Source organism: Bubalus bubalis, chromosome 24 (genome assembly GCF_019923935.1).
Source record: "Bubalus bubalis isolate 160015118507 breed Murrah chromosome 24, NDDB_SH_1, whole genome shotgun sequence".
NCBI classification, from domain to species: domain Eukaryota; kingdom Metazoa; phylum Chordata; class Mammalia; order Artiodactyla; family Bovidae; genus Bubalus; species Bubalus bubalis.
The window spans coordinates 26,363,111-26,386,717 of NC_059180.1; the positions used below are offsets into that span (position 1 = coordinate 26,363,111).

A 23,607-nucleotide genomic window follows, 5' to 3' on the forward strand; every position below is an offset into this window, starting at 1 on the left:
AATGTAGTCTAGCTGTGTAGAGAAGAGGAAAGGAAAACAGGTTTGCTACACAGCCGGCCAGTTGGCTAGAGAAAACATTTGGCCCTTTAGATGGCAGTCTTCCTCACTGTCATCTACGTTGAGAGATGACAGCAGGCTTGGTCAGGGAGTGTGTGCACACGTCAGGATTTCCCAGGAGAGGTGGTCTCAGCATGAGGACAGTGCAGAGGAGCGGGGAGAACACAGCATGGCATGGAGATGCAAGATATCATTGAAAAGTTACACACCTACTGTTCCATAAAGACAGTATTTTTTTTTTAATTTTAAAATTCTGCATCTGAAAACACAGTATGACAGAAAGCATCTATATACACCTGCAGTGTTTTTGGTATGATACAGGATTCAATACATCCACTGTTTTCTGCAAAAGATTTTGCTTTGTCAGACAGAAACAAACTCCCCTAGACAAAAAAATACAGCTAAGGCACAATTTTGTTGTTATTTTTCTGCTAAATGAAAAGACAGAAAAGGTGCAAAAATGGGCGGGTAGTGCAATTGTTTCCGAGAATCACATTCTACCGTGAGGAAAAGCATTCAGATGATTGGAATTTGATTACTGGTCAATTTCAGATAGTTCAATATCTCTTAAAATACTCCTTTAAATAAATAGCAAAATATCTACATCTTTCAGTGTGTGCCATTTGAATTCTCTCTTTTTTTAAAACTTTATTTACAGAGTCTCTCTTTTTTTAAAATCAATACATTACAAAATATTTCTGTACAGTTTTATGCATATTATGATCTATAACAAAATAGTTATTTTTAAAAACTATATCACCACATGTCTTTGAAAAACAATGAAAGGGACGGTAATAACTTATTGTGAGGCCTCTTAAAAAATACCCAAATGCTATTGACAATATAGTAATACCAAAAAAAGAGACAAAGGACGACAAAGACGATTGAGCTCAATTCCAGTGAATTTCCTATGAAAACCCTGGGGTTGTCTTTGGCCTCCATCAGCCCTGGAGCAATGGCAGGGAAAAGGAGGGACTCTGAAAGTAGGGAGAGTGTGATCCCTTTGAGAACATGACCATCCACTGGGAATATTAAATTCTATCACTTTCCAGGCAGGAAGGACGAAGAGATAAATTGAGAAACTCTGCTGATTTACCCTTGAATGAAGTACATAAAGTCACCAAGTCTTCGGGGGAGGGGGAGGATTGGAAAGCCCATGTTGGCATCCTGCCGGTAATTAAACCAGCCTATTGACAGCGGCGTTATGCTCCAAGAGAGTGCTTCGGGAGTCGGCTGAGGTTTAGACGAGCACCCAAGCCTTCATTTTACCCATAGGAAAAATAGAAGGATATTTTTCTTCAAGACGACACATAGAAGCCATTTCTACCACATCTGCAAGCTACAGATTGGCAGCCCCTGGCTTAGGAGGTTGCTCCAAAAGCTTCAAGATGCTCTTTTCTCTTGGATGATGGTAGAAATGGGAGAGAGAGGGTGGTCAGCTTTCCAAAAATAATTTTAAGGCCACATTTAAAAACGGAGAAACCTAAGGCTTTTGAGGGGGGGAGGTGGCGTGGAGAAAGGAGAGAAGGGAGGCAAATGAGGAATGGAGAGGATGGAGTTAGGAACAGAAGTGGCAAGACGCAGAACCTGCTTTCCCGTAGGGCCTGTAGGCAGAGGGGGATGGAGTATTCCCAGCCAAGGGGAAGGGGAGGAGAGAGGGCTTCCATCTCCCTGCCTGGGGCTTGGCAAGGACAGAACCAACGACAACATGAGGGGTAGACACAGGTGGCATGCGGAAGCCCTCCTCAGTCTTAAGAGGGGTCAGTACAGTATCTTGTTTGCCAGGTTAAAAAATAATAATAATACTTCTGAGAGAGAGACACAGACAGAGAGAGGGAGAGAGACAGAGAGAGAATTTGCATAGATTATACATTCAGCTCCAGCAGATTTTGGACACCTTTATTCCTCTCCCTCCTCCCCCAAGGTAAACTTCTCAGCAGACACATGAGGTAGCGCCTGTGGTTGACCCATGGGCAAAGTAAGGTAGGTGAGGCGAAAAGCAGAGAGGACCTCCAGTGAGCATGGCTTCCAAAGATGCTTCTGGACACATGGCAAGGTGGCCGCTCCAACCCAGGATCTGGAGCGAGCCGGGCTATTTGACACGCCAAACTCTCCCCATGAACAATCTCCTGGACATCTCCACCTGGTGTGATGGAATTCTGGAAGGTGGGGACTGGGCCAGTGTGGACCTCCTTGATGTCCAAGGGGCAGCTTTCGAGGTCAGCAAATCCTGTTTCATCTCCCCTTCAGTATAAACTGTCTTGAGATCAGGAGAGCTGAACAAGCCAGTTCTCATGGGACACTTCTCTGAGGGACCATTTCTTCGGGATGGGAATGACTAGTGAGAGGCCCTCATTCCCTTCAGAGTTCCACATAAGCTGTTATTTTTGCCCCTTCCCAATGCTGGCTTTTCCCCCTCCACCAGGACACCACCTAACCTCCTTTTAAACACCTCTCCATAGAGTGGGCAGCGCACAGGCTGAACTTGGACCGAACCCTTTGCCTACACTCTGGTAAAAACAAAACTTGCCAATGTTTGAAAATCAGATTTCCTATCAAAATATGGATTTTTGGCTTATCTTACCAAATTAGACGATCCTGCTGCACCGTGCCTGTATTCTCACTCGCAACTTCAGACTGGAGCTGAGACGCAGCCGTATTTTTTGTCTGTGTCAGGCGCCCACTTGCTGACCACAGTCCCCGCCATTCCCTCTTGTCTGACACCAGCCACTTCATTCGTCTGTGCTAGTGTCCTGGACTGCATAGCCGCGGGCAACCCCTGCCAGAGGGTGTGGCTTTGACCTGGCAGGCCTTTGCCAACAGCTGTTTCTAGTATATCCCCCTTGGGTGCTGCAGAGGGAGCTTGGGTCCTGCAGCCCCAGTGAACTGGACTATGAAAGGGGTCTTTGCTCAGGCCCCCACACCCAGCTGCTACCGCTCTCCTCTCTTCGGGACCCTCTTGGCAAAGAGATCAAGGTTCCAGCCAGGGTTCTCCTTGCACCTGCAAACTGGAGGACCAGAAGGAAGCACAGTCCCCCCAATCCTGGCCTGTGCCCAAAGCAACTGTCATCTCCTTTTTTCGAGGAATTGACTGAAACCTCAGCTCCACTGGCATTTTGAAAGTTCAACAATGGCAAATGAAGGCAGAGTGACTCCTGGTCAGATCAGAAGGGCCTTTTTCCTAAGGGAGGAGCGCACACACTTAGAATGTGAGGAGCCTAGCAACCGCTCTGCCCTCCTTGGAGACAGACTGTTTTGCGCTGGGCCTGGGAAGCAGGGCTCAGAGTTGTCTGCCTCCTGGGTGTGGCTTCTGCCTGACCATAACAGGGGTGAGTGGGAAACTGGACAAAGTATCACAGCTTATTGGATGCATCTTTCTCCCCTAAACCCACATCCCACCTCTCAAGCCCCCTAAAGTCCAGGGACCCAGTCAGAGACTCAGTCACACTCTTCTAAATTCTAAAACAATTTCCAGGGGACCACATTCTCGGGTTTTGAAACCCTCAGGCAGCCGCAGCTCAAGGCTGCCTGACCAATGGCCTTGAACTAATAAATCATTCTCAGGTAGACAATAAAAATGAGTTAAACTATCTCCCCTGGGAAAACATCACCTTGGCTCAAATCATCCTGGGCTTTGCTTGAAATTCTCTCTTTTCCCCTTGAAGCAAAATGTAACATCTTCAAAGTGATTCTCTGGTTCAAGAACAGAAGATGTTGAGGAACATCCTGTGTGACTGCTCAGCTTCCCAATTTCCTGGTAGTCAGCGGGGAGTGAGGGGACAGGAGGGGACCATCCCCAGAGTAATAAGCCAGCTCTGCTGTTTCTCCACATCTTCCTAATAGAACAGGAGTCAGCAATGTCAGGGTGCAGGAGGGGCCTTGTTGAGGAGTCTGCAGGCTCATGCTGCATGCAGGGATGTACCAGGGCAGGGCTCCCATAGCCACCATAAGTGACATACAGAGTCCTACAGGCCTGGCCAAGAGGAGCAAGGCTGGCTTCCTGGGCAGCTTCCACAGGCTCAAAGAGTCCTTGGACAGAAGTAGAGGCTGAGGGCAGAGAGAGGATGTGCCATGGGCCTCTGGGCTCCCAGTGAACTTGTAGAATCACATGGCAATCATGTGGGCTTTCTGAGAAAGCCATGCCAGGCCCCTGCCCTTGGGTTCTCCTGGCTTGTCTGGCCACCCCCACCACCCTTTTCCTAAAATAGATCTCTTCTGCTCCTGGGCATGCAAGGAGCTGCTTTCCCTCTGTCCTCTGGTCACAGGGAGGCCCATGGTTAAACTGGCTGTGGGAGGATGGTGATGGAGACGCATGGATGGCCCAAGCTCTGCAGCTGGATGGTCTACCTCCACAAGTGGCAGGCCTGTTGCATCCCTGTGCTGGGGGCTGGTGGCGGGGATGGCTCAGGGATTCCAACACCCCCAGAGCTGGAGGGCTAACCGGGTGGTCCTCCACCCTGTGTGAAGAAAAGTGAGGGACCGATGTTCCCAAGGGCACCCCACTTTCAGCCCATGGACATTGCTGGTTGAAGCATTTCCCTCATGGTGTCCAACTCCCTTGCTTTCCACTGAGGACATGGAAGATGGAAGGCAGACACAGAGAGGCAGACATAGGTAGATAGATAGATGGATACATAGAGAAAGCAGGAGGGAGGCAGACAGGAGGGGCTGGGGGAACTAGAAGGGCAGGAGGAGGGGGCCTTTTGTGAATAAAGGCAGCTTCAGTTAGTAAGATAACATAATTGACAAGCTGCAAAAACAGCACCTACTAATTAGTCATTGACTAAAACATATAAATAATAAATATCTAAAGTGTCCCTTCTCTGTATCCTCCATGGCCCACAGGACATCCTGCCTTGCAGGGGTGGGGTGGGGCGAGTAGGGGGCAACAGCTGACAGTTCACTGGGAGCAATCGGCAGTACCTTCAAAGCCACACTGGAGAGAAACCCAACGAGGACCGGCTCTCCTGGGAAAGGACAGTGCACCCAGGGCTGGGACTTTTCCGAGGGAACCTTTAGGGGCGGGATCAGTGGAGGAGGGGGTTCTCAGGGAGGGATCGCTGGATGAGTGGGGCGACCCTCCAATGGGCACATGGCAAGGAAACCCTTTGGGTTTCTAGTAACTCAAGCAATTTGAATAATCCTACTCTTTAGGTTTTAAACAACCAGATACTCAGAGCTTCCCACTTTCACACTGCATGTCAGGCGGGGCTGGGTGGCACCTCAGACAAGAAAGGCCATGAATTTAAAAACCGAATCTGAAATGCTTTTTCCTCGCTGTGTAAAGTCTGTTCCATGTGGTTCGGTTGCTCCCAGCAGCACCGAAGACACATTTCACAAAGTTCCGAGCGCCCGACCTCAGAACAAAGGGCTCAGGCAGGTGAGGGGTATTGCTGTGCTGACCAGCTCAGGAGTTTTGCTCCCAGTGATCTCTATGAGGTTCATGGCCATGGTCCCCCAAAGTTCCCACTGTCAAAGACCAGAGGGGTCATGGTCTTGGTCTCCTGGCCCATGAATGGCTGGGGGGCTTGATGCTAGCCTCGGACTCATGAGCATCACCCTGTTTCTGCCTCAAGAGTGGGTGGCCTGGAGCCCAGGATGTCTGGCAGTGACACTTTGGTTGGACTTTGGCCAAGTCACGTCACAAGGCTCTCCTGCTCATCTAGTTACCAAGGAGGATGGCTGAACCCAAGAAGGGTTGGTGGGAGGCTCAAAGCCGCCCCCTCAACCCCCGCCAAGACTACTACCTCCCTGGGAATGAGCCCACGGATGTGACTTTCATGTTCTGTCACTTCAAGGCTGGCACAAGGGTTTCCTGGCCCAGAGGAGCAGGAAGATGAGCTGAAGGGCAGGGCTGGAGATCAAACCCACCCTCTGGGCATTGCTTTCCAAACTAGCTTCTGCAGAGCCCTTGGGTTCTGAAGAGGTACCTTAGGAGATGCCCTTGGCAAAGGGACTGCCCAGTGGGCTGAACTTTGACATAGAACCTCACACTCTCAGCTTCCACCCAAGCAGCCTGGATTTCATCCGTAGCTTGAACCTCCACCTACGACTCGGTAAAACAAATTCTTTGCTGCTCAAAAGAAAAGTTTGGGAATCACTTGTCTGGGTGGGGGTGGGGGGGATTCATGTCATTGAGGGGGAAGACAAGGAACCTGTAGGACTCGAGGATCAACCAGAAGAGGTAAGACCACCATGGTGCTGGGACCAAGCCATTGCTGTCCCCAGTAGCCAGCCTGCAGGGTGCATGTGGTTGGCAGAACCTGCTTTGGTGTCCAAACCTTCCTTCTTCAACATCCTATGGCCAGGAGAGCCCCTCTCACAAAAGGCAGCCCCAGGGGTGGGAGGTCAGGGTCTGGGTCCCACTGGCCATCTGGCTGCTTTCCCTTTGAGATCCGCTGGGGTCCCCACGTGCCCAGTGCTACCTGAGCCGGCCGTCGGGTTTGACTGCCCCCAGCTCCGACTTGGGGTCGGGGCTGAAGGAGCTCCAGGCTGTCTGGCTGCAGGTCTGCATGACTGGGCAGGCGCTGGGGCCTGTGGCACAGATGTCCATGGCAGTCCACATCCCGCCCACCAGCGAGTCCAGCCAGCGCTCCAGCGTGGCGCCGGTGGAGGCCGCATTCCTCCGAGCCTGCTCCACCTGGGCAGGGTTGATGGGCAGGCTGAGGACGGGGTTCAGGCTCTGGAAGCTCTGCTCCATGTAGGCGCTGCGGAGGGGCCCGTTGTGCAGCCTCAACGCGTCCTCTGAAAGCCAAAGGGAACAATGACATCAGTAGACTAGCCACGGACCAGTCACCTACTACTGCGTGCCTGGCACCATGCTGGGCACTGCATAGCACTGTCCAGTTCATGGGACAATCTCATGAGAAAATCCTTTTAGAAATCCCATTGTATAGGCAAAGAAATTGAGCCCATGAGGATATTTCCTTCAAGAGGTGTGAACCCCTTTGTGTAGAGCATGGTCCATTCATTTATCCATTCAGCATGTATTTATGGAGCCCCTACTATATAGTCCCTGGTGGCTCAGATGGTAAAGTGCCTGCCTGCAATGCAGGAGGCCCGGGTTCAATTCCTGGGTCAGGATGATCCCCAGGAGAAGGAAATGGCAAACTCCAGTACGTATGCCTGGAACATCCCATGGGAGGAGGAACCTGGTAGGCTACAGTCCATGGGGTCACAAAGAGTCGGACACAACTGAGCAATTTTGCTTTCTTTCTACTATAGTCCAGACAGTAATTCATTCAACACATATTTACTAAACATCTGCTATCTGCAAGGCATTCATTTATTCATTTATTTGATGCAGATATATGAAGTGCCAGGCTCTATTCTGTGGTAGAGCAAACCAGACAATGAAGGAAGAATGATGTCGATAAAGAAACAAACAAATAAATAAGGTCATTCCCCAAACTGATAAGTGTCATGAAAGGAATTAATGGGGTGTGTGGAGTCAGAGCAGGGGCTTGATAAACTAAGGCCCCTGGGCCAAATTTGGCCACCACCTGTTGTTGCAAATAAATTTTACTGGAACATGGCTATGCCCATTTGGAAACATATTGTCTATGGCTGTTACCACAGCACAGCTGAGTAGTTGTGATAGAAATTGTACACGGCCCACAAAGCTGAAAAACTTACTATCTAGCCCTTTACAGTAAAAACTTGCTGATTCCTGGGTTAGAGAGTGACCAAGTGTTTATTTTAGATGGGATGGGCAGTGAAGACTTCTCCGAGGTGGTGACATCTGATCTGAGTGCTGATTCACATGAAGGAAGAAGCTACACACAGATCCTGGAGAAGAGAACTCTAGGTTTTGGGAACAGAAAGTATTCAGCCTCACGGAGCACCTTTCCCCAAATCATACAGGTAATGAGAGTTGGAGCCAGGGTTTGAACCAGGGTCTGTGGATTTCAAAGCCTGGACAGGAGTCCTACACTTGGCTGCTGAATGCCCACCGTGAGCTTTCTATAAGACAGGGATTTCTCCTTTGGTCCAAGGTGTAGTGCATGAATAGACCACAGCAGGGAGTCCTGGGGAGCCCAAAACTTGGACCAGAGTTGGGTAGATGGGAGGTCCAACTGGCTTCTGAAACAGCTCTGCCTTGCTGAGCACCAGGGTCTCAGGCCAGAGCACGGGGACCACAGTAAGGCTGCCTGGTTTGAATCCCCACATCTCACACACTAGGCATCTGACTTCTTCCTCATCAGCAAAAATGGGTAGAGAACTATTACCTGCCTCTATTACCTGCCTCGTAGCTTTGTTTGTGATGATTAAGTACGCTGACTCATGTGAGGTGCTTAAAATGCTGCCCAGCATATTCGAAGTATTCAGGAAAGTTTAGCTAGGACTATTATTATTGGCATTATTAGTACACAACAGACACACACACACACAACTACAGGGCTGGTTTTTATCATCCCCATTTTACAGATGAGGAAACAGAAGCAGCTATAGTTTAGATCTGGAGTTAAATCCAGGGCTGGCTGACTCCAAAGCCAGAGCATGTCATTCATACACTGCATTAGTAAACACGGTAAACAAGCCCATACACCCACAGGACGTTAAAACAGTGCTTTTCATTTTTATTTTATTTTTCCATCTGGGGGCTAGTCTTTTGCAGAGTCGCTTCCCTGACTGCAAAATGGGGATACTTACCGTTCCAGCAATTAGACTCACAAGACTGGCACGAGGCTCGGGGAAAAGCCCATGTGCTTTGTAAAGTAACATATGAACAAGAGCGACACTGACTGTTTCCCAGGGCTTAAAGATGGGGAAGCAGAAAATATAGATATTTGGGCTGACAAAAAGAAGCTAGACATCTCTGTTTTGAGGAAGCTCCCACTCATGGCTTATTTCATTGCTAATTACAAGAATATATATTAAAGAAAGACTAGATCATGATCTGGTAAGTCATGTTTTACCAAATCAGGTTTTGCTATAGCCGAGCTCACTGAGATTAGAAGAAACCTCTTTCTAAGACAATGCAGCATTCAGATGACAATGCTTCCTCTTTACTTGAAAGTGGCTTGGAGACAATCAGGACAACCTGGATAATCCGAAGGTTATTTTCTAATATGTGCGGTCCTGAGTGAGGAAGAAAGACAGTGTATATATGCCTGCACTTCAAAAACAATGAGAAACCTAGTTGAATTAAAAATATGCCTTACCCTGAGGAAACCATAATTGACAAAGACTCATGGACCCCAATGTTCATTGCAGCACAATTAACAATAAATGGCACCCCACTCCAGTACTCTTGCCTGGAGAATCCCATGGATGGAGGAGCCTGGTAGGCCACAGTCCACGGGGTTGCAAAGAATTGGACACGACTGAGCGACTTCACTTTCACTTGACTCACTTAAGACATGGAAGCAACCTAGACGTTCATCAACAGATGAATGGATAAAGAAGCTGTGGTGTATATACACAGTGGAATATTAGCCATAAAAAGGAACACATTTGAGTTAGTTCTAATAAGGCGGATGAACCTTGGAGCCGATCATACAGAGTGAAGTAAGTCAAAAGAGAAGAACAAATATCGTATATTAACACAAATATACGGAATCTAGAAACATGATCCTGATGAGCTTGTTTGCAGGGCTGCAGTACAGAGAACAGACTTCTGGGCACAGAGGGTGGGACGAATGGAGAGAGTAGCATGGACACATGCACACTACCATTTGTAAAACACAGAGCCAGCGGGAATCTGCTGTATGACTCGGGAAGCTCCAGCCAGGGCTCTGTGACAACCCAACGGGGTGGGACAGCATGGGAGGTGGGAGGGAGGCTCCAGAGGGAGGGGTCACATGCATACTTATGGCTGATTCATGTTGCTGTATGGCAGAAACCCACACAGTATTGTAGAGCAGTTATCCTTCAATTCAAAGTACATTTTGAAAAAAGAAAGGCAAAAAAATATGCCTTGACATATCCCCTGAGAAAACCATAATTCGAAAGGATGCATGTACCCAACGTTTATTGCAGCTCTATTCACAATAGCCAGGACGTGGGAACAACCTACATGTCCAAGGACAGATGAACGGATAAAGAAGATGTGGTGTATATATATATACATAGAACTCAGCTACAAAAAGAAAGAAAAAGGGGGTCATTTGTAAAGATGTAGATGGACCTAGAGTCTGTTATAGAGTGAAGTAAGTCAGAAAGAGAAAAACAAATACTGTATATTAATGCATATATGTGGAATCTAGAAAAAGGGTACAGATGAACCTATCTCCAGGGCAGGAATAGAGATGCAGGCATATAGAATGGACACGCAGACACCAGGAGGGTGGGAAAGATAAAGTGAAAGTAAAGTCGCTCAGTCCTGTCCGACTCCTCGACCCCAAGGACTGTAGCCTACCACGCTCTTCCGTCCGTGGCATTTAAAGGTGGGACTAATTGGGAGATGATGATTGACATATATATATTACCATATGTAAAACAGATAGCTAGTGGGAACCTGCTATAAAGCACAGGGAGTTCAGGTTGGTCCTTTGTGATGACCTAGAGAGGTGGGATGTGGGGGTGGTGGGTGGGAGGGAGGTCCAAGAAGGAGGGGATACAGGTATAATTATAGCTGATTCACTTCACTGTACAGCAGAAACTAACACAACATTGAAAGCAATTATACTCCAGTAAAAAAAAACCAACTATACAAGAAAGTCATTCCTTCAGTTCCCAATGCTCCAGGAAGCTGGGGGGGCTGGACTCTGTGGTTAGGAGGCAGACAGGTGGGAGAAAGCAGAAAAGCAAGCATGTCCTGTCTTGCTGTATTTAGCAGAGGCTCTCTTTTTCAAGTTCATTAATAAGTCTGGCTTTCTCCCATTTCTCCCTGATACGCACCACAGGGTGGGCAGCTCCTGCCCCCATCTCAGCAGAGATTGCAAAGATGAGAAGCTGGAGATCGGGGAAACACCCGAACTTAGAAAAGGCAGGACTTGCAAAGTGGAAAGAGCAATTAACAAACATTTGAATACTGGGAATCAAATATTGTGGTTGGTGCAGAAAACCCTTATGAAAAATGAGGTTAATGTGGGAAATGCTATTACAGCATCAGCCCACGATGCTCGCCTCTCTAATTAAATTTCCCTCAATTCCACCTCATCAGATTTCTTGAGATTACCAGGGACGCATCAATAGCAAATTACTCTTGATGAATCATTTTACAAATTGCATTGCTCCCACCTTCTTGTTCCCTGTCACTGGAACATCATTAACAGATACAATTACCGACAACAGGGGGGCTGCTCCCAGTGGGATAAAATGACCCCTGGCTCACTCTAGGCATGGGTGGGAAGAGCTTGTTGTCTTTAGAAACCCCAGGAGAAAAAGAGGAAAAATCGGGACCCTGTGCATGGCCTTGGGCCATTTTACTGAGGTAGGATGGATTCAGGGCCATTCTTGTTCTAGATGTATTGAAAGCTGAGAGGAGATGGTCACTTCCATGCCTCTCCTCTACATCTGGCTTTGGGAACCCTTAGTAGTGCTAAAAATGTGAGCCTCTTCAGGGTGACACTCCAGGACCCTAAGTGGGTGGGCTCTGGCCCAGCCAGTTCTGGAGGGACTGTCTTTTGCCTGTTTCATGGGGCAGAGGAGAAGCAGACGTCTCTCTCCTGAAAACATGAGGTCCAAATCTTTCTGCTTGTTAGCACAGAAACTTGGCAGAAATTGACAGACTTCACATTAATACTCTCTTTTTAGGACTCCAAGTGCCCTTCCCCATGTCTATGTCCCTCTCTCCTTGTGTCAGTAGCTAAATGATACCCAGCCCAGAACTCTTTTTAGCTAACAGAGACTATGAAGCGTTCCTTGCTTCTGGGTTTCTGATCTGTTAGATGGAGATGGACAATTTCAAACACCCAGAGACCTAGAAATCCTGTTTCTAGGAATCTGTGTTATGGAAGAATTTTCATGGGCATCTTTACGGTGTTATCTATAACAACAACAATAAAAGAAGGTATGTGTCCACTAAGGTGGGGGACAGACTGTGGATCCTAAACTCAAAGGAATACTAGGCAGCTGGTAGTTTTACATATATTGACTTGAAAGTGAAAAAAAGCAAGTTTCACTACAAAGTGGATCATTCCACTTTTCAAAAAATGATAATATCAAAATGAATCCGCCACAGGTATACATGTGTTCCACATTCTGAACCCTCCTCCCTCCTCCCTCCTCATTGATGTTTGGCAAAACTAATACAATTATGTAAAGTTTAAAAATAAAATAAAAAAATGATAATATCTTTGTGATTTATTTTGTATTTGAAAGTGAAAGCCGCTCAGTCATGTCTGACTTTTTGTGACCCCCATGGACTACACAGTCCATGGAATTCTCCAGGCCAGAATACTGGAGTGGGTAGCATTTCCCTTCTCCAGGGGATCTTTCCGACCCAGGAATTGAACCAGGGTCTCCTGCATTGCAGGTGGATTCTTTACTAGCTGAGCTACCAACACTGAGAAATGTCTAGAAGGATGCACACTGGACTCTTGGCAGTGGCCACTCCAGGGGGTGAAACTGAACAGGGAGGAAGATGTTGTGAGGGCCTCCGTGCATGCTAAGTTGCTTCAGTCGTGTCTGACTCTGTGTGACCCCATGGACTGTAGCCCACCAAGCTCCTCTGTCCACGGGATTCTCCAAGCAAGAATACTCGAGTGGGTTGCCATGCCCTCCTCCAGGGGATCTTCCCGACCCAGGGGTTGAACTCATGTCTCCTACATTACAGGTGAATTCTTTACTGCTGGGTCACTGGGGGATTAAGGAAGATGGTCTCCATGATAAAAGAAAGAGGAAAGGAGGGGAAATAGGAAAATAAAAGAAATATTTTTGGGAAAAAAAGAAGAAAGGCAGACACACTAGGAGTCTGATATCCCTCTCCCGGACCTACTCATCCTGAATTTCCTGTTAATAATTCCCATCATTTGTTCATAGCTTTCTACTGATACATGAATATTGAAATAACATATTGTTGGCTTGGCCAGTTTTTGAACTTTAAATACATGCACTGTAATTATTATATTTACCATCCCCCAAAGTTATGTTCTAGACACTTGTCCAGATCAGCATGTGGAGTGTTCCTGCACTGGGTTCCCTGCTGCGTAGACTTTTGTTGTCAGAACAGACCACACTGATGGCCCATCAGATGTTGGACATCTGGATTGGTTCTGGTTTGCTGCTATTATGAACAACTCTGCTGTATTTCTGCACAAGCCTCTACCTCGGGTGGAATGTCTGTGTGGTATGTATCTATGTTCAACTTTACCAGCAAATGCTAAAGCATTTTCCAAACTCATTATGTGGCTCTCCCACCAGGGCATACATCATTCTTCATTGTGTGTGAGCTCAGTTGTGCCTGACGCTTTGTGAGCCCCTCTGTCCATGGAATTTTCCAGGCAAGAATATTGGAGTGGGTTGCCATTTACTCCTCCAGGGGATCTTCCTGACCCAAGGATCGAACCCGCATCTCTTGTGTCTCCTGCCTTGGCAGGTGGGTTCTTTACCAACTGCATCACCTGGGAAGCTGGTGGCTTTCAGGACATGTATAGATGGTTATCATTCTCCAACTTGACCATCAAATAATGTTGTCTCAACTTCAAACATGTCCTAACATAGTGGATGTGAAGTGGAATCTCTTTTTGATTTGAATTTGCATTTCTCTCATTACTCATGAGGCTGAACACCTTTTTATATGTGTGCATATATATTTTCTCTCTCTTTTTTATTTCTTTTATATCCGAGATTGGCCCTTTCTCTAAAGGGCCAGATAGCGAATACTTTTGGCTCTGTGGGCAACCACTCCATAATGGCATTGTGACCCCAAAGCAATCATAGTCAGCATGTAAATGAGTGTGACTGTGTTCCAATAAAACTTTATTTACAAAAACAGGGAGTGGGCTGGATTTGGCCTGTGGCTTATAGTTTGCTCTGACTCAGGGAATTTCTGAATTTGAGTACTTTTTGTATATTCAGATATGAGTACTTTTTAAAATGTGTGGCAAATATTTTCCTCTAGTATGTGATATGTCTCTTCACCCAGTGTATCATGTTTTTGATGAACAGAAATTCCTCTTTTAATTATTTTTATTTTAAACAGTGAACAAGATTTGCTGAAACTCAATATCAGCCTGGGTTTATTTCCCATCTGTTTCAAATATGATTAGGGCCTTCTGGAAGTCCAGCGGGACAGCATCTAATAAATAGGTGTCTAATACAGACAGACGACATCACCTCTGTGTGCAGAGACAGGCAGAAAATTAGAAGGTTTGGTATGACAAATGAGCAGGAAAAATCCTGAGAGGCGAGTACTGCTCTCAAAGGCAGCCCACGTGCCCCACATCTGAGCAGCATCGCCTGCCCAGGTGGAGGACCTGGGAGGCCCTTTGCATTGGAATACTTACCCCACAGACATCCTGGAAGTACTCACCTGGTTTGATGGGCTGCCTGTTTGAGAAGGTCAGAGGTGCAACGAGGAATTTGGTTTCTGCAACTGGCACCCAGTGGTGGAGAATTTTCACCGTCCAGACCCCAGGCCTCAGGGGCAAGTTCAAAGGGGGCTTGTAGTGGGTGAACTCGGCAGTGGACTCAATCAGGATGTCGTAGGTAGCTGCGATGATGTTGACGGGATCCACCCAGATGACAGTCACGGTCACGTTGGGGCCCTTCCCCCATTTCTGCATGCCCACCGGCTCGTCCATGGGCCCCAGGAGACCCCCAAAGTTGCGGAAGAGCCGCTCCTTGGCATCCCAGTCAGTGCCGACCTGAAACACAGGAGTGAATCTTGAAATCATTGGGCCTGAATGTGAGTGCTCCATCCCAGAAAGGCCTAGGATCCTGCTTTGGTTGTTGTTTAGGCACTAAGTTGTGTCCAGCTCTTTTGTGAACCTATGGACCATAGCCCATTAGTCTCCTCTGTCCATGGAATTTCCCAGGCAAGAATACTGGAGTGGGTTGCCATTTCCTCCTCCAGGGATCTTCCTGAACTAGGGATCAAACCCATGTTTCCTGCATTGGCATGTGGATTCTCTACCAGAGAGCCACGAGGAAAGCCCAGGATTCTGCTTACTGGGCTTCATTTATCCATTTTACTGATGAGGAAACTGAGGCTACAATTAAGTTACTTGCTCAGTAATTTAAGGCTGGACAGGCAGTTGGCAGGAGATTTGGGATTTGGATCTGGTCTGAAGGATTATGGGGCTATGGTCCATTTCCTTTGGGCCTCCTGTGTCTGGTTCATGGTGTGCATGAGGAATGAATGAATGCCCACTTGCAGGCCATCCCGAGGAAACATAACTCCTGCCACTCACCAAGTGCAGCTGATTTCCACTTTGGTTGTTGGCTTTCCAGATCACGTGCCTCTTTTTAGAGCAATCACTTTGAACAAGAGTGGAGCTCAGGATTTGGAGCTGCCCTGTCATAAGCTAGGGAAAAGGAGGGTCCCTCAGCATCGCCTATCATATGCAGGAGTTCAGATGGCTTTCCAAGGAAGAGACAGTTTTGGCTTCCCCAAAGCATCCTGAGCTGGACCCTATGGGGAGTGATGGTTGTATGATCCATCCTTCCTGCCAGTCAGTGGGGTGTGTGTGTATGGCTCTGACCCCAGAAATCTGCTCTTGGCTTCCATCTTTCCCCTTTTGGGGACTCCAATTTATTCTCCACCCAGTATCCAGAACAACCTAGTGAAACGGCCTCTCACTGCTCAAATCCCTGTGACTGCGCCCCTGCTGAATTCTAGTGTCCAGCACTGCTTGGTACACAGTCAATGGTCCATCAATCACCTAGTGAATGCATGCATGAATAACCTGGCAAACAATGAACTAACGACATAGATCCCTGACAGTGAGCTCTGTTACTATTTCAAGTCAGATGAAATCAGGGGTCTTCTCTCCCCCAGGAGGTTTAGTATAATGTTCTGAAGACGCAGGGTGTGGGCACATGCTAGCAGGCAATGAGCACACTACAAGGCCTGTACTGCTTCTGTGGTCCTTCCACAAGCAGCATCTCTGGTGTGTGTGTGTGGGGGTGGGGTGAGGAGGTGGTGCAGGTGTGAGTAAACATGTCTACACCTTGAGCAGACTTCACACGTGCAGTGCAAACACGAGCTGGTTTATGTTTTCATTGTTTCTGCCATGAGTTACTATACCCATCCCTAAGACACAGGGCTCCATGGCTAATATTTATCCAGAGTTTCTGGTGTTCCAGGCCTACTGCTAAGGGCATAGGTGCATTGATTCAGCTAACATTCCCATCTCCATCGAGGGAGCACCCTTGATCTTATTGTCACTTCACACAGGAGGAAATGCTCTGAGGTTCAGAGCAGTCAGATGACTTGCTCTGGTCAGTAAGAGGGACCCAGGAAGTCTGGGTCCAGGGGCTGGGTTCTTATTCACTCTTCTGTGTATTGCCTCCTATTCACTCACCCACTCATTCATTCATTTATCCAACACAAATGTATCGGACAACTACCACCTACCAGGGGTGGGTGTAATACACAATCACGGGCCCACAGCCTGCCTCAAGTTTCCACCTCTGGGCCAAGACTGACCTTGAGGAGCTGTCCTCAGGGCAGCAGAGGGAGTCATGGATAGTAGCAGCTGATCTCTCAGAGGACGAGCAGGGACTGCTCCTCCTGAGGACCCCTGGAGCCAGCACAGTGGCTGGAACACAGGAGGAGTGAGAACAACACTGTATATTAAGGGAATAAATGAATGAGCGAGCAGGATGCAAGCCAGGCCCCAACGTCACAGAGATTTTTCTAGAGATGTCCCATTCTGCGACTTCCCTCCATACAATCCTTTCCAGTTTCTTCTTGTTGTTCATTAGTCCAGTCTCTCCTCCTGTCCTGACCTGCAAAGTCTGGTCCTTTTTCACCCAACTCCAGCCTCATCTACATCCCTCTCTCCTCCTCCACTCCACCCTGTCTAGGCCGCCCTGGAACACTCTCAGCACCTCTGCCAGAAGGGCTCTCTCACCCCCTGATCTTGTGTCTGCGCCTGGCTCTCTCTTGGGCTGGGTCTTCTTTCCTTCCTCACTCTCCTCCTGGCCAGCTCATTATCCAGCTCTCAGCCCAGGTGTCACCACTCCTGGGAAGCCTGCCTTGCTTACAGGCATCCCTGACATTCTTGTCTAAGCTTAGCTTTTTATTTATGTAGTTATTTAGTGCAGTATCACATTCTAATTGACGTGCCTCTCTCCATGGCTCAAAACTGTCGACTGCATGAAGGCAGGGACCACATCGGGCTTGTTCACCAAAATATCACTGGTGTCTAAAACAATGCTCAGCACACGGTACTCATTCAAGCACACTCAATCTCTCTCTGTCAAACCATCCATCATCTATCTACGTCATGAATGATTAGGGGCTGAGCATATGGGCAAATAGATTAATGATCACAAAACTCCTTTGGGGTCCTACTTAACAGAGGGATTTATAACCAATTAGGGGACTATCCCCTAAAGAAATGGGGGTGAATAATTCTCTAAGTTTGAGTTTTATAACCAAGTAACCCAGGTGGAAGAGTTGTAGAGCAGCTGACAGTGGGAAACTTGAATTTGTCCTAAATCTAGGAGAGGAGAAGGAGGAAGGCAGCTGCCGTCTTCAGCACAAGGAGAGGTGGGGCTGCCCAGAGGGGTCCCATTGCTATCACTTGTCTGTGGCTCAAGAGCTCACCTGACCTCACTGTGGAAATCCACTGCCATTCACCATCAAGTGATCAGTTACTCAAATTTAAGTATGTATTGAGGATCAAGCTCAATATATTGCTCCCCAGCTTCAAGCCCACCATGACTTCTTTCCCACTGCACCTAAAATGCAATTCAAACTTCTTTCCAGGGCCTGTGAAACCCCTCATGATCTGTTCCCTGTCCTCCTGAGTCCTTCCTCCTGCTCACTGGCCATGCCAAGCTCCTTCCTGGGGCCTCAGGACCTTTGCACATGCTCTTCTTTTGGAAGATCCCAGAGTGTTCCAGGTCTCCCCACTGCTTACTCCTTTACAGGTTTCAACTCTGAAGTTATCTCATTAGAAATGCCTTCCTGAATGACTCGCTCCATCAACGTGTAACCCAGCAAGACCCTATGGGGCCTCCTCAGGACAGATCCCCCATGTCCTTCACCTGCCTCTTGTCTGTAATAAAAACTTTACCCTCCAAGGCCTTCTTCAAATTCTAAACAATGAATTTAATCAGAGGTGTGAGAAAATGCAGAAAGAAAGGAAAACAGTCAAGTGAGACAAAATAATAATAATTTAGCCATTAAATGAAGTCGAGGATCTTTTAGTTCCTCCTCAAGGACAATAGATAATATTCTGAGCCATAACCTCGAGGCTTTTTGCAGATACCGAAATCCCCAGCAGGTAGAAGAAGTTAACTGTATGCTGCCCACAAGCACAGAGAGCCCGGAACCATTGGAACCATAAGGTTGATGATGTTGACTCCCGATTACCTCACCACCAACCAATCAGAAGAACATCCACGAGCCGGTCATGCACCCCACAAGTGCCCTCCCTCACCCTGTCTTTACAAAACTTTCCCTGAAAGCTATCAGGGAGTTTGGACCTTTTGAACACTAGCTGCCTGGTCTCCTTGCTTGGCACCTGCAATAAACACCACACTTTTCCTTCACCACAACCCTATGTCAATAGACAAACTTTACTGAGTGTGGGCGAGTGGACCCAAGTTTGTTTTGGTAACAGAAAGCTGTCCCACCAGCCTGTCAAACCCTCAGAAAACATGGATGAAGTCTTATTTTCTTTATAATCCTTGTCATTAACTGGAATACTTTGGTTCACTTATTTGCTCAATCACTGGCTGGCTGCCCCAGTAAACAGCAATCCCAAGACAACAAGGATCTGGTCTATTCAGTTCACCACGGCCCCTCCCACCCTCACACATCATAGGCTGCTGATGGAAGGAGCATCCTTCCTCTATGCTATCAGCATGGGACTCCCAGGGATGGAGTGTGCGAACCAGGCCCTATGCAAAGCCCCAGGACCGTGTGACCCGATGGAGATTCTCAACAGCCCACAAAGTGGCCCTGTACTTCATTCCCTCCTTCTAGTCCAATTTTACACCATTTACCTTAAAACCAAGAAAAAAAATTCATTACACAAGTTTCAGGGCTCCCTGCACCCCACGCTGTTCCTCTGCCAGAGATCTGGGTGGTTCCCACACCCAGGATACCAGAGCTATGTAGCTCAAGCCCTAACTAATCACTAGTCATGGACTGGCCAACATCTGTCACTGCCAGAAGTGCCCAGTTACCCACCAGCAGGCTGATAAACAGGGAGAGCCTAGTGACCAGGCATCCGTCTCCTTAATGGGACATTAATGTCTTCAATCGGCTGCTTGGGCCCCCAGCACAGAATCCAACTGGGGCAGCATCTAATTGCTCCTTGACACCAGTAATTTACGAAGCGGGCTCCCACGGAGCTCGGATCCAGCCAATCCATTTGGAGCCTTCATCGAAAATGGTGGCCTGGGGTTTCCCTGGCGGTCCAGTGGTTAAGAAGCTGCCTTGCAATGCAAGGGGCAACTGTTTGATACCTTGTCCTGGAAGATCCCACATTGCAATGGAGCAACTAAGCCCGTGAGCTTCCATTACTGAGCTGGTGCTCTAGAGCCCCTGTGCCTCAATTACTGAAGCCCATGTGCTCTAGAGCCCCTGCTCTGCAACAAGACAAGCCACCGCAGTGAGAAGCCTGAACACTGCAACAAAAAGACCCGCTACCGCTAAATAAATACATGAATCTTTTAAAAGAAAGAAAATGGTGACTTAATAAGAAATTTCTACCCCTGCCTGTGTGGTGCCCATCCAGTCAGGCCTAGGTTGCCCAGGCAGGGCCACAGGGGCTGGAAAATGTAAGCAGGTCAGATGCTTCCTCCCACCCCACTCCTGGCCCCCAAGATTCTCCATATTCTATGGTCAGACTCTTTACCCCTAACCCAGCAGCCAAATTCACTGGAAATGCTGAAGTCCAGGGATGGACCACCTCTTTAGGTACTTGCTGACATGCAGAAAGCAGGGATAAGGTGCTGGAGTTTCATGTGGGCAACGCTCACCAAGCATGGTCATGCCTCCCCTTCTCACCAGCATCACTACCCAAGCACAGACACTCACTCATTCAGAAATCCTATTTGCATCTACAAAGGCTGTGTCCTCTTCTGTGTGCTGAGGATACAGCAGTGAGCAAGTGCTATAGTCTCTGCTCTCTTGCAGACAATCACCAAGTGATCAGAGAAATCAACAAGGTCATTTGAGATGATAAATGCTAAGAAACATAAAATAGGGATGTCCTGGATGAAAAATTGTGACAAAAGTGGGTGGGCATGGAAGGCTTCTCTGAAGGTGCACCATTTGATTTAAGATCAGAATGACCACAGGAAAAAGGTGAAAACCTGGAAGAAAGTATTCTGGGCAGGAGGATGTGGTGTGACAAGCTTGAGGCAGGACAGAACTTGGAATATGGATAAAGATGCAAGAAGTGTGAGTGGGAAAAAGAGTGGGTCCTGGGTGAGACCGGAGAAGCAGACAGAGGCCAGATTATGTAGTGCCTTTCAGGTCTGAAGATGGTGTTGATGTTACAAGGGAGGTGCTAGATGAATCCATCTCCCAAGGCAGAAAAATAACTAAAAGCCGATGCAGTCCTGGGAGGTAGAAACTGCGTTCCACGGATCCATGCATCCATGCATCAGACCATCTGTCCATCTATTGACACCTCTGTCCAATTCTCTACGCATGCATGCATCCAACACTCATCCATTCAATGACTGATCTGGTGATGACTCTGAGTGAAACTCTATTCTAGGAACTGGGGAGACAAAAGCACAATTAAGCATAGGATTTGTGGCCTAAGTGACCTGGATTCAGTGTTGGGCTCTTCTGCTTCCTAGCTATGATCCAGAAAGTTATTGACTCTCCATAGGCCTCAGTTCTCCAATCTGTAAGATGGGACTAATGCCACAACTTTATTAGGAAACTGGCTTGTTATTGGTTTATTACTAACACAGGATTAGAAGGAATCACTAATTAGGGTAAAAAATGAAAAGGAATAGAAGTTCTACTATAAAGACACACCAAGGCTCCAGGTTGGTTGGTGCACTGATATGCACCACCCTGCACCTTCTCCAGGCACAGGGCGAGCTTATCTTTGGGGTCCTTCAAGGCACCTTCTCCTCCATTTCCAACTACAAGTGTCAGAGCAGGAATAGAACCCAGCAACGGTGCGGCCAGAGGCAATGTTGTGAGACAGTCTTTGGCCTCCTACCTCAGAAAACTGAAGCCTCCCAAAGTCGCTGGGTGGGCTGGCAATCTTGAAGACTTTCTTCGGCATCACCCACGTCTCCAGGGTCTCAAGTTTGCTCACGGCCAGATTTGTAGCATGATGCTTGATCAGAAAGCCCTGGAAACGGTCAGCAAGGAAGTAGAGGTGGACAGAGGCTGGGTGGCCCATTGGATAGTACCTGAAAAACATGCACAGGCTCATGCGAGCTCATGGGTCAGGACTGGATGTGAGTCAGTTACGATGCGGCTCCTCACCCTTCATGCCGATCCTGTTCCTAAGATAACCCCCACTTCATACAAAGCTCACTGTATTTCTGAAGGCTGATCCCATGTTTCTAGGATCTCAATAACTATTAACAATAACTTTTCTGCTGATCATACGTGTAAAACATACTGACTGTATGAAAGCACAATTATGAAAATAAAAATGTCTACTTTGGATGCTTCTTCCATGTTGCTGTCCTTCAGTTGCTAACAACAGCTAACTAACAAGTTGTGTCCAACCCTGCACGACCCCAGGGACTGCAGCATGCCAGGCTTCCCTGTCCTCCACTACCTCCCAGAGTTTGCTCAAGTTCACGTCCATTGGGTCCATTGATGCTATCTAACTGTCTCATCCTCTGCTGCCCCATTGTCCTTTTGCCTTCAATCTTTCCCAGCATCAGGGACAGATGATGTCAGTTCACAGATATATTCAGTGATCCTCTGGTGCTGGGTACTGAGAAGCGACAATGGTGTGCCAACAATGTCATCATGACATATTTCCTTTCAGCCTTATTTTCTATGCACATATTTACATAAATTCTCTATAGCTGGGATCATAATATACACACTGGCTCTAGCCTGGTTTTGCTTCATCGTATTTCCTGATCATTATCATGTCTTTGAATAGTCTCTGAAAGCACGATTTTTTTGTGTGTGTATACATTATTCCAGTGTATGTAATACCGTGACATGGAACTATAATACCAAAATATGGTTTTATAAACAGGGAAAGTTCCCCATCATTGAGTGTTCAACTTGTTTCTAATTTTTTTTGCCATTCTAAACAATGCTGTGGTAAGCATCCTTGAGCAAAAATGTTTTGGGAAACATTTCTCCCTCTCTAATCTCCAAGAGGCTCTTGATGTCTGCTGTGTAAGTTTATCAGAAAGGTTGTTCCGATTTACACTCTCATCGTCCTTTTCACCAATGCACTGGGTATGATGTTTAAAAAGTATTGCCAACCTGAGATAAATACATACATAGACAAATAGCATGTTTTAAGATGCAGGTCTTTGATCCACAAAAGGGCTGAAAGGGGCAGGGAAGCTAAACAGATGCCCAGAGGAGGAGGGAGGAGAGCAGACAGAGAAGGAAGTACGAGCGTGGACAAGCCTAGGTCTTTGTCCTTCCAGGCTATAAAATGAAAAGCTGCCGGCTTTTGCACTGTGTGAGGTGCAGGGCACTTACAGGATGCTTTTGGTTCCAGCATTCCACAAATCACTGTCCACTCACTGCCTTCCCTCTGGTCCTGCCCTGGAGTTTAAGTCTTTACCTCTGATTATAACAGGGAAGCTGCCTTCCTGTGTTATGCATCTCCTGAAATCACTGCCTTGTTATCAGGTGCCTCCGGGGCTCTGAGCAAAAAGACCTGCCCCGTCTTCAGACTGCTCACCGCACATTCCCGGCCCTCGCAGGTCCACTTGGGTCTGGACTTTGAAGCAGAAAACCCTCCCTGTGCTGCAGAACTTGCTGCCACGATGGAATGTTCTACATCTGCATCATCCAGCCCAGTAACCCTAACCTCTGCTGATGACAGAGCTCTTGACGTATGGTTGGTGTGGTTGAGGGGCCACACTTTAAATGTGAGTTAATTTAAACTTAAATGTCTCCTTGTGGAGACAGCATAGATGGTGCTGTGAAAGTGTCCTGGGGTTGCCTGCATTGATGTCCCCAAATTGTCACTTCTTCTGTCTCTTTCCCACGTGACTTGGTGGGTTTCCTTGCACCAGTGAGGTGAGTCTATTTCCCCCTTCTCAAACCTGCTTGGCCAGCAGATGAGGTATCTGCCAGTTCTGAGCCCGGATCCCAGGTAGGCTTGCACATTTTCCATCCCCTCTCTTGCTCCTCTGTGATCACTGTGAGAGCACAGGTGGGCTAACATGTGGGAAGGTGAGATGTTTGGAGCAGAGCTGAGCCACCCCAGGTATCCCAGCCGAAGCCATCCTAGACCCACCAACAACTCCCAGCCAAGGGCAACATAGCCTCCCTCCTGACCCGCCCCTGGCTACAGAAGC

General features: G+C 47.6%; 1 protein-coding gene across 1 annotated transcript in view; it reads right to left on the bottom strand.

The window, feature by feature from the left end:
- Positions 1-272: 272 nt before the first annotated feature.
- XYLT1 (xylosyltransferase 1) overlaps positions 273-23,607 on the bottom strand; it is a 347,704-nt gene continuing 324,369 nt past the window's right edge. The window contains exons 10-12 of the mRNA XM_025274755.3: positions 21,312-21,507; positions 14,477-14,810; positions 273-6,801 (exon numbers count right to left, since the gene is read on the bottom strand). Of these exons, the coding sequence (XP_025130540.3) occupies positions 6,479-6,801; positions 14,477-14,810; positions 21,312-21,507 (853 nt within the window). The 3' untranslated portion in view covers positions 273-6,478. The remainder of the gene's footprint in view (positions 6,802-14,476; positions 14,811-21,311; positions 21,508-23,607) is intronic.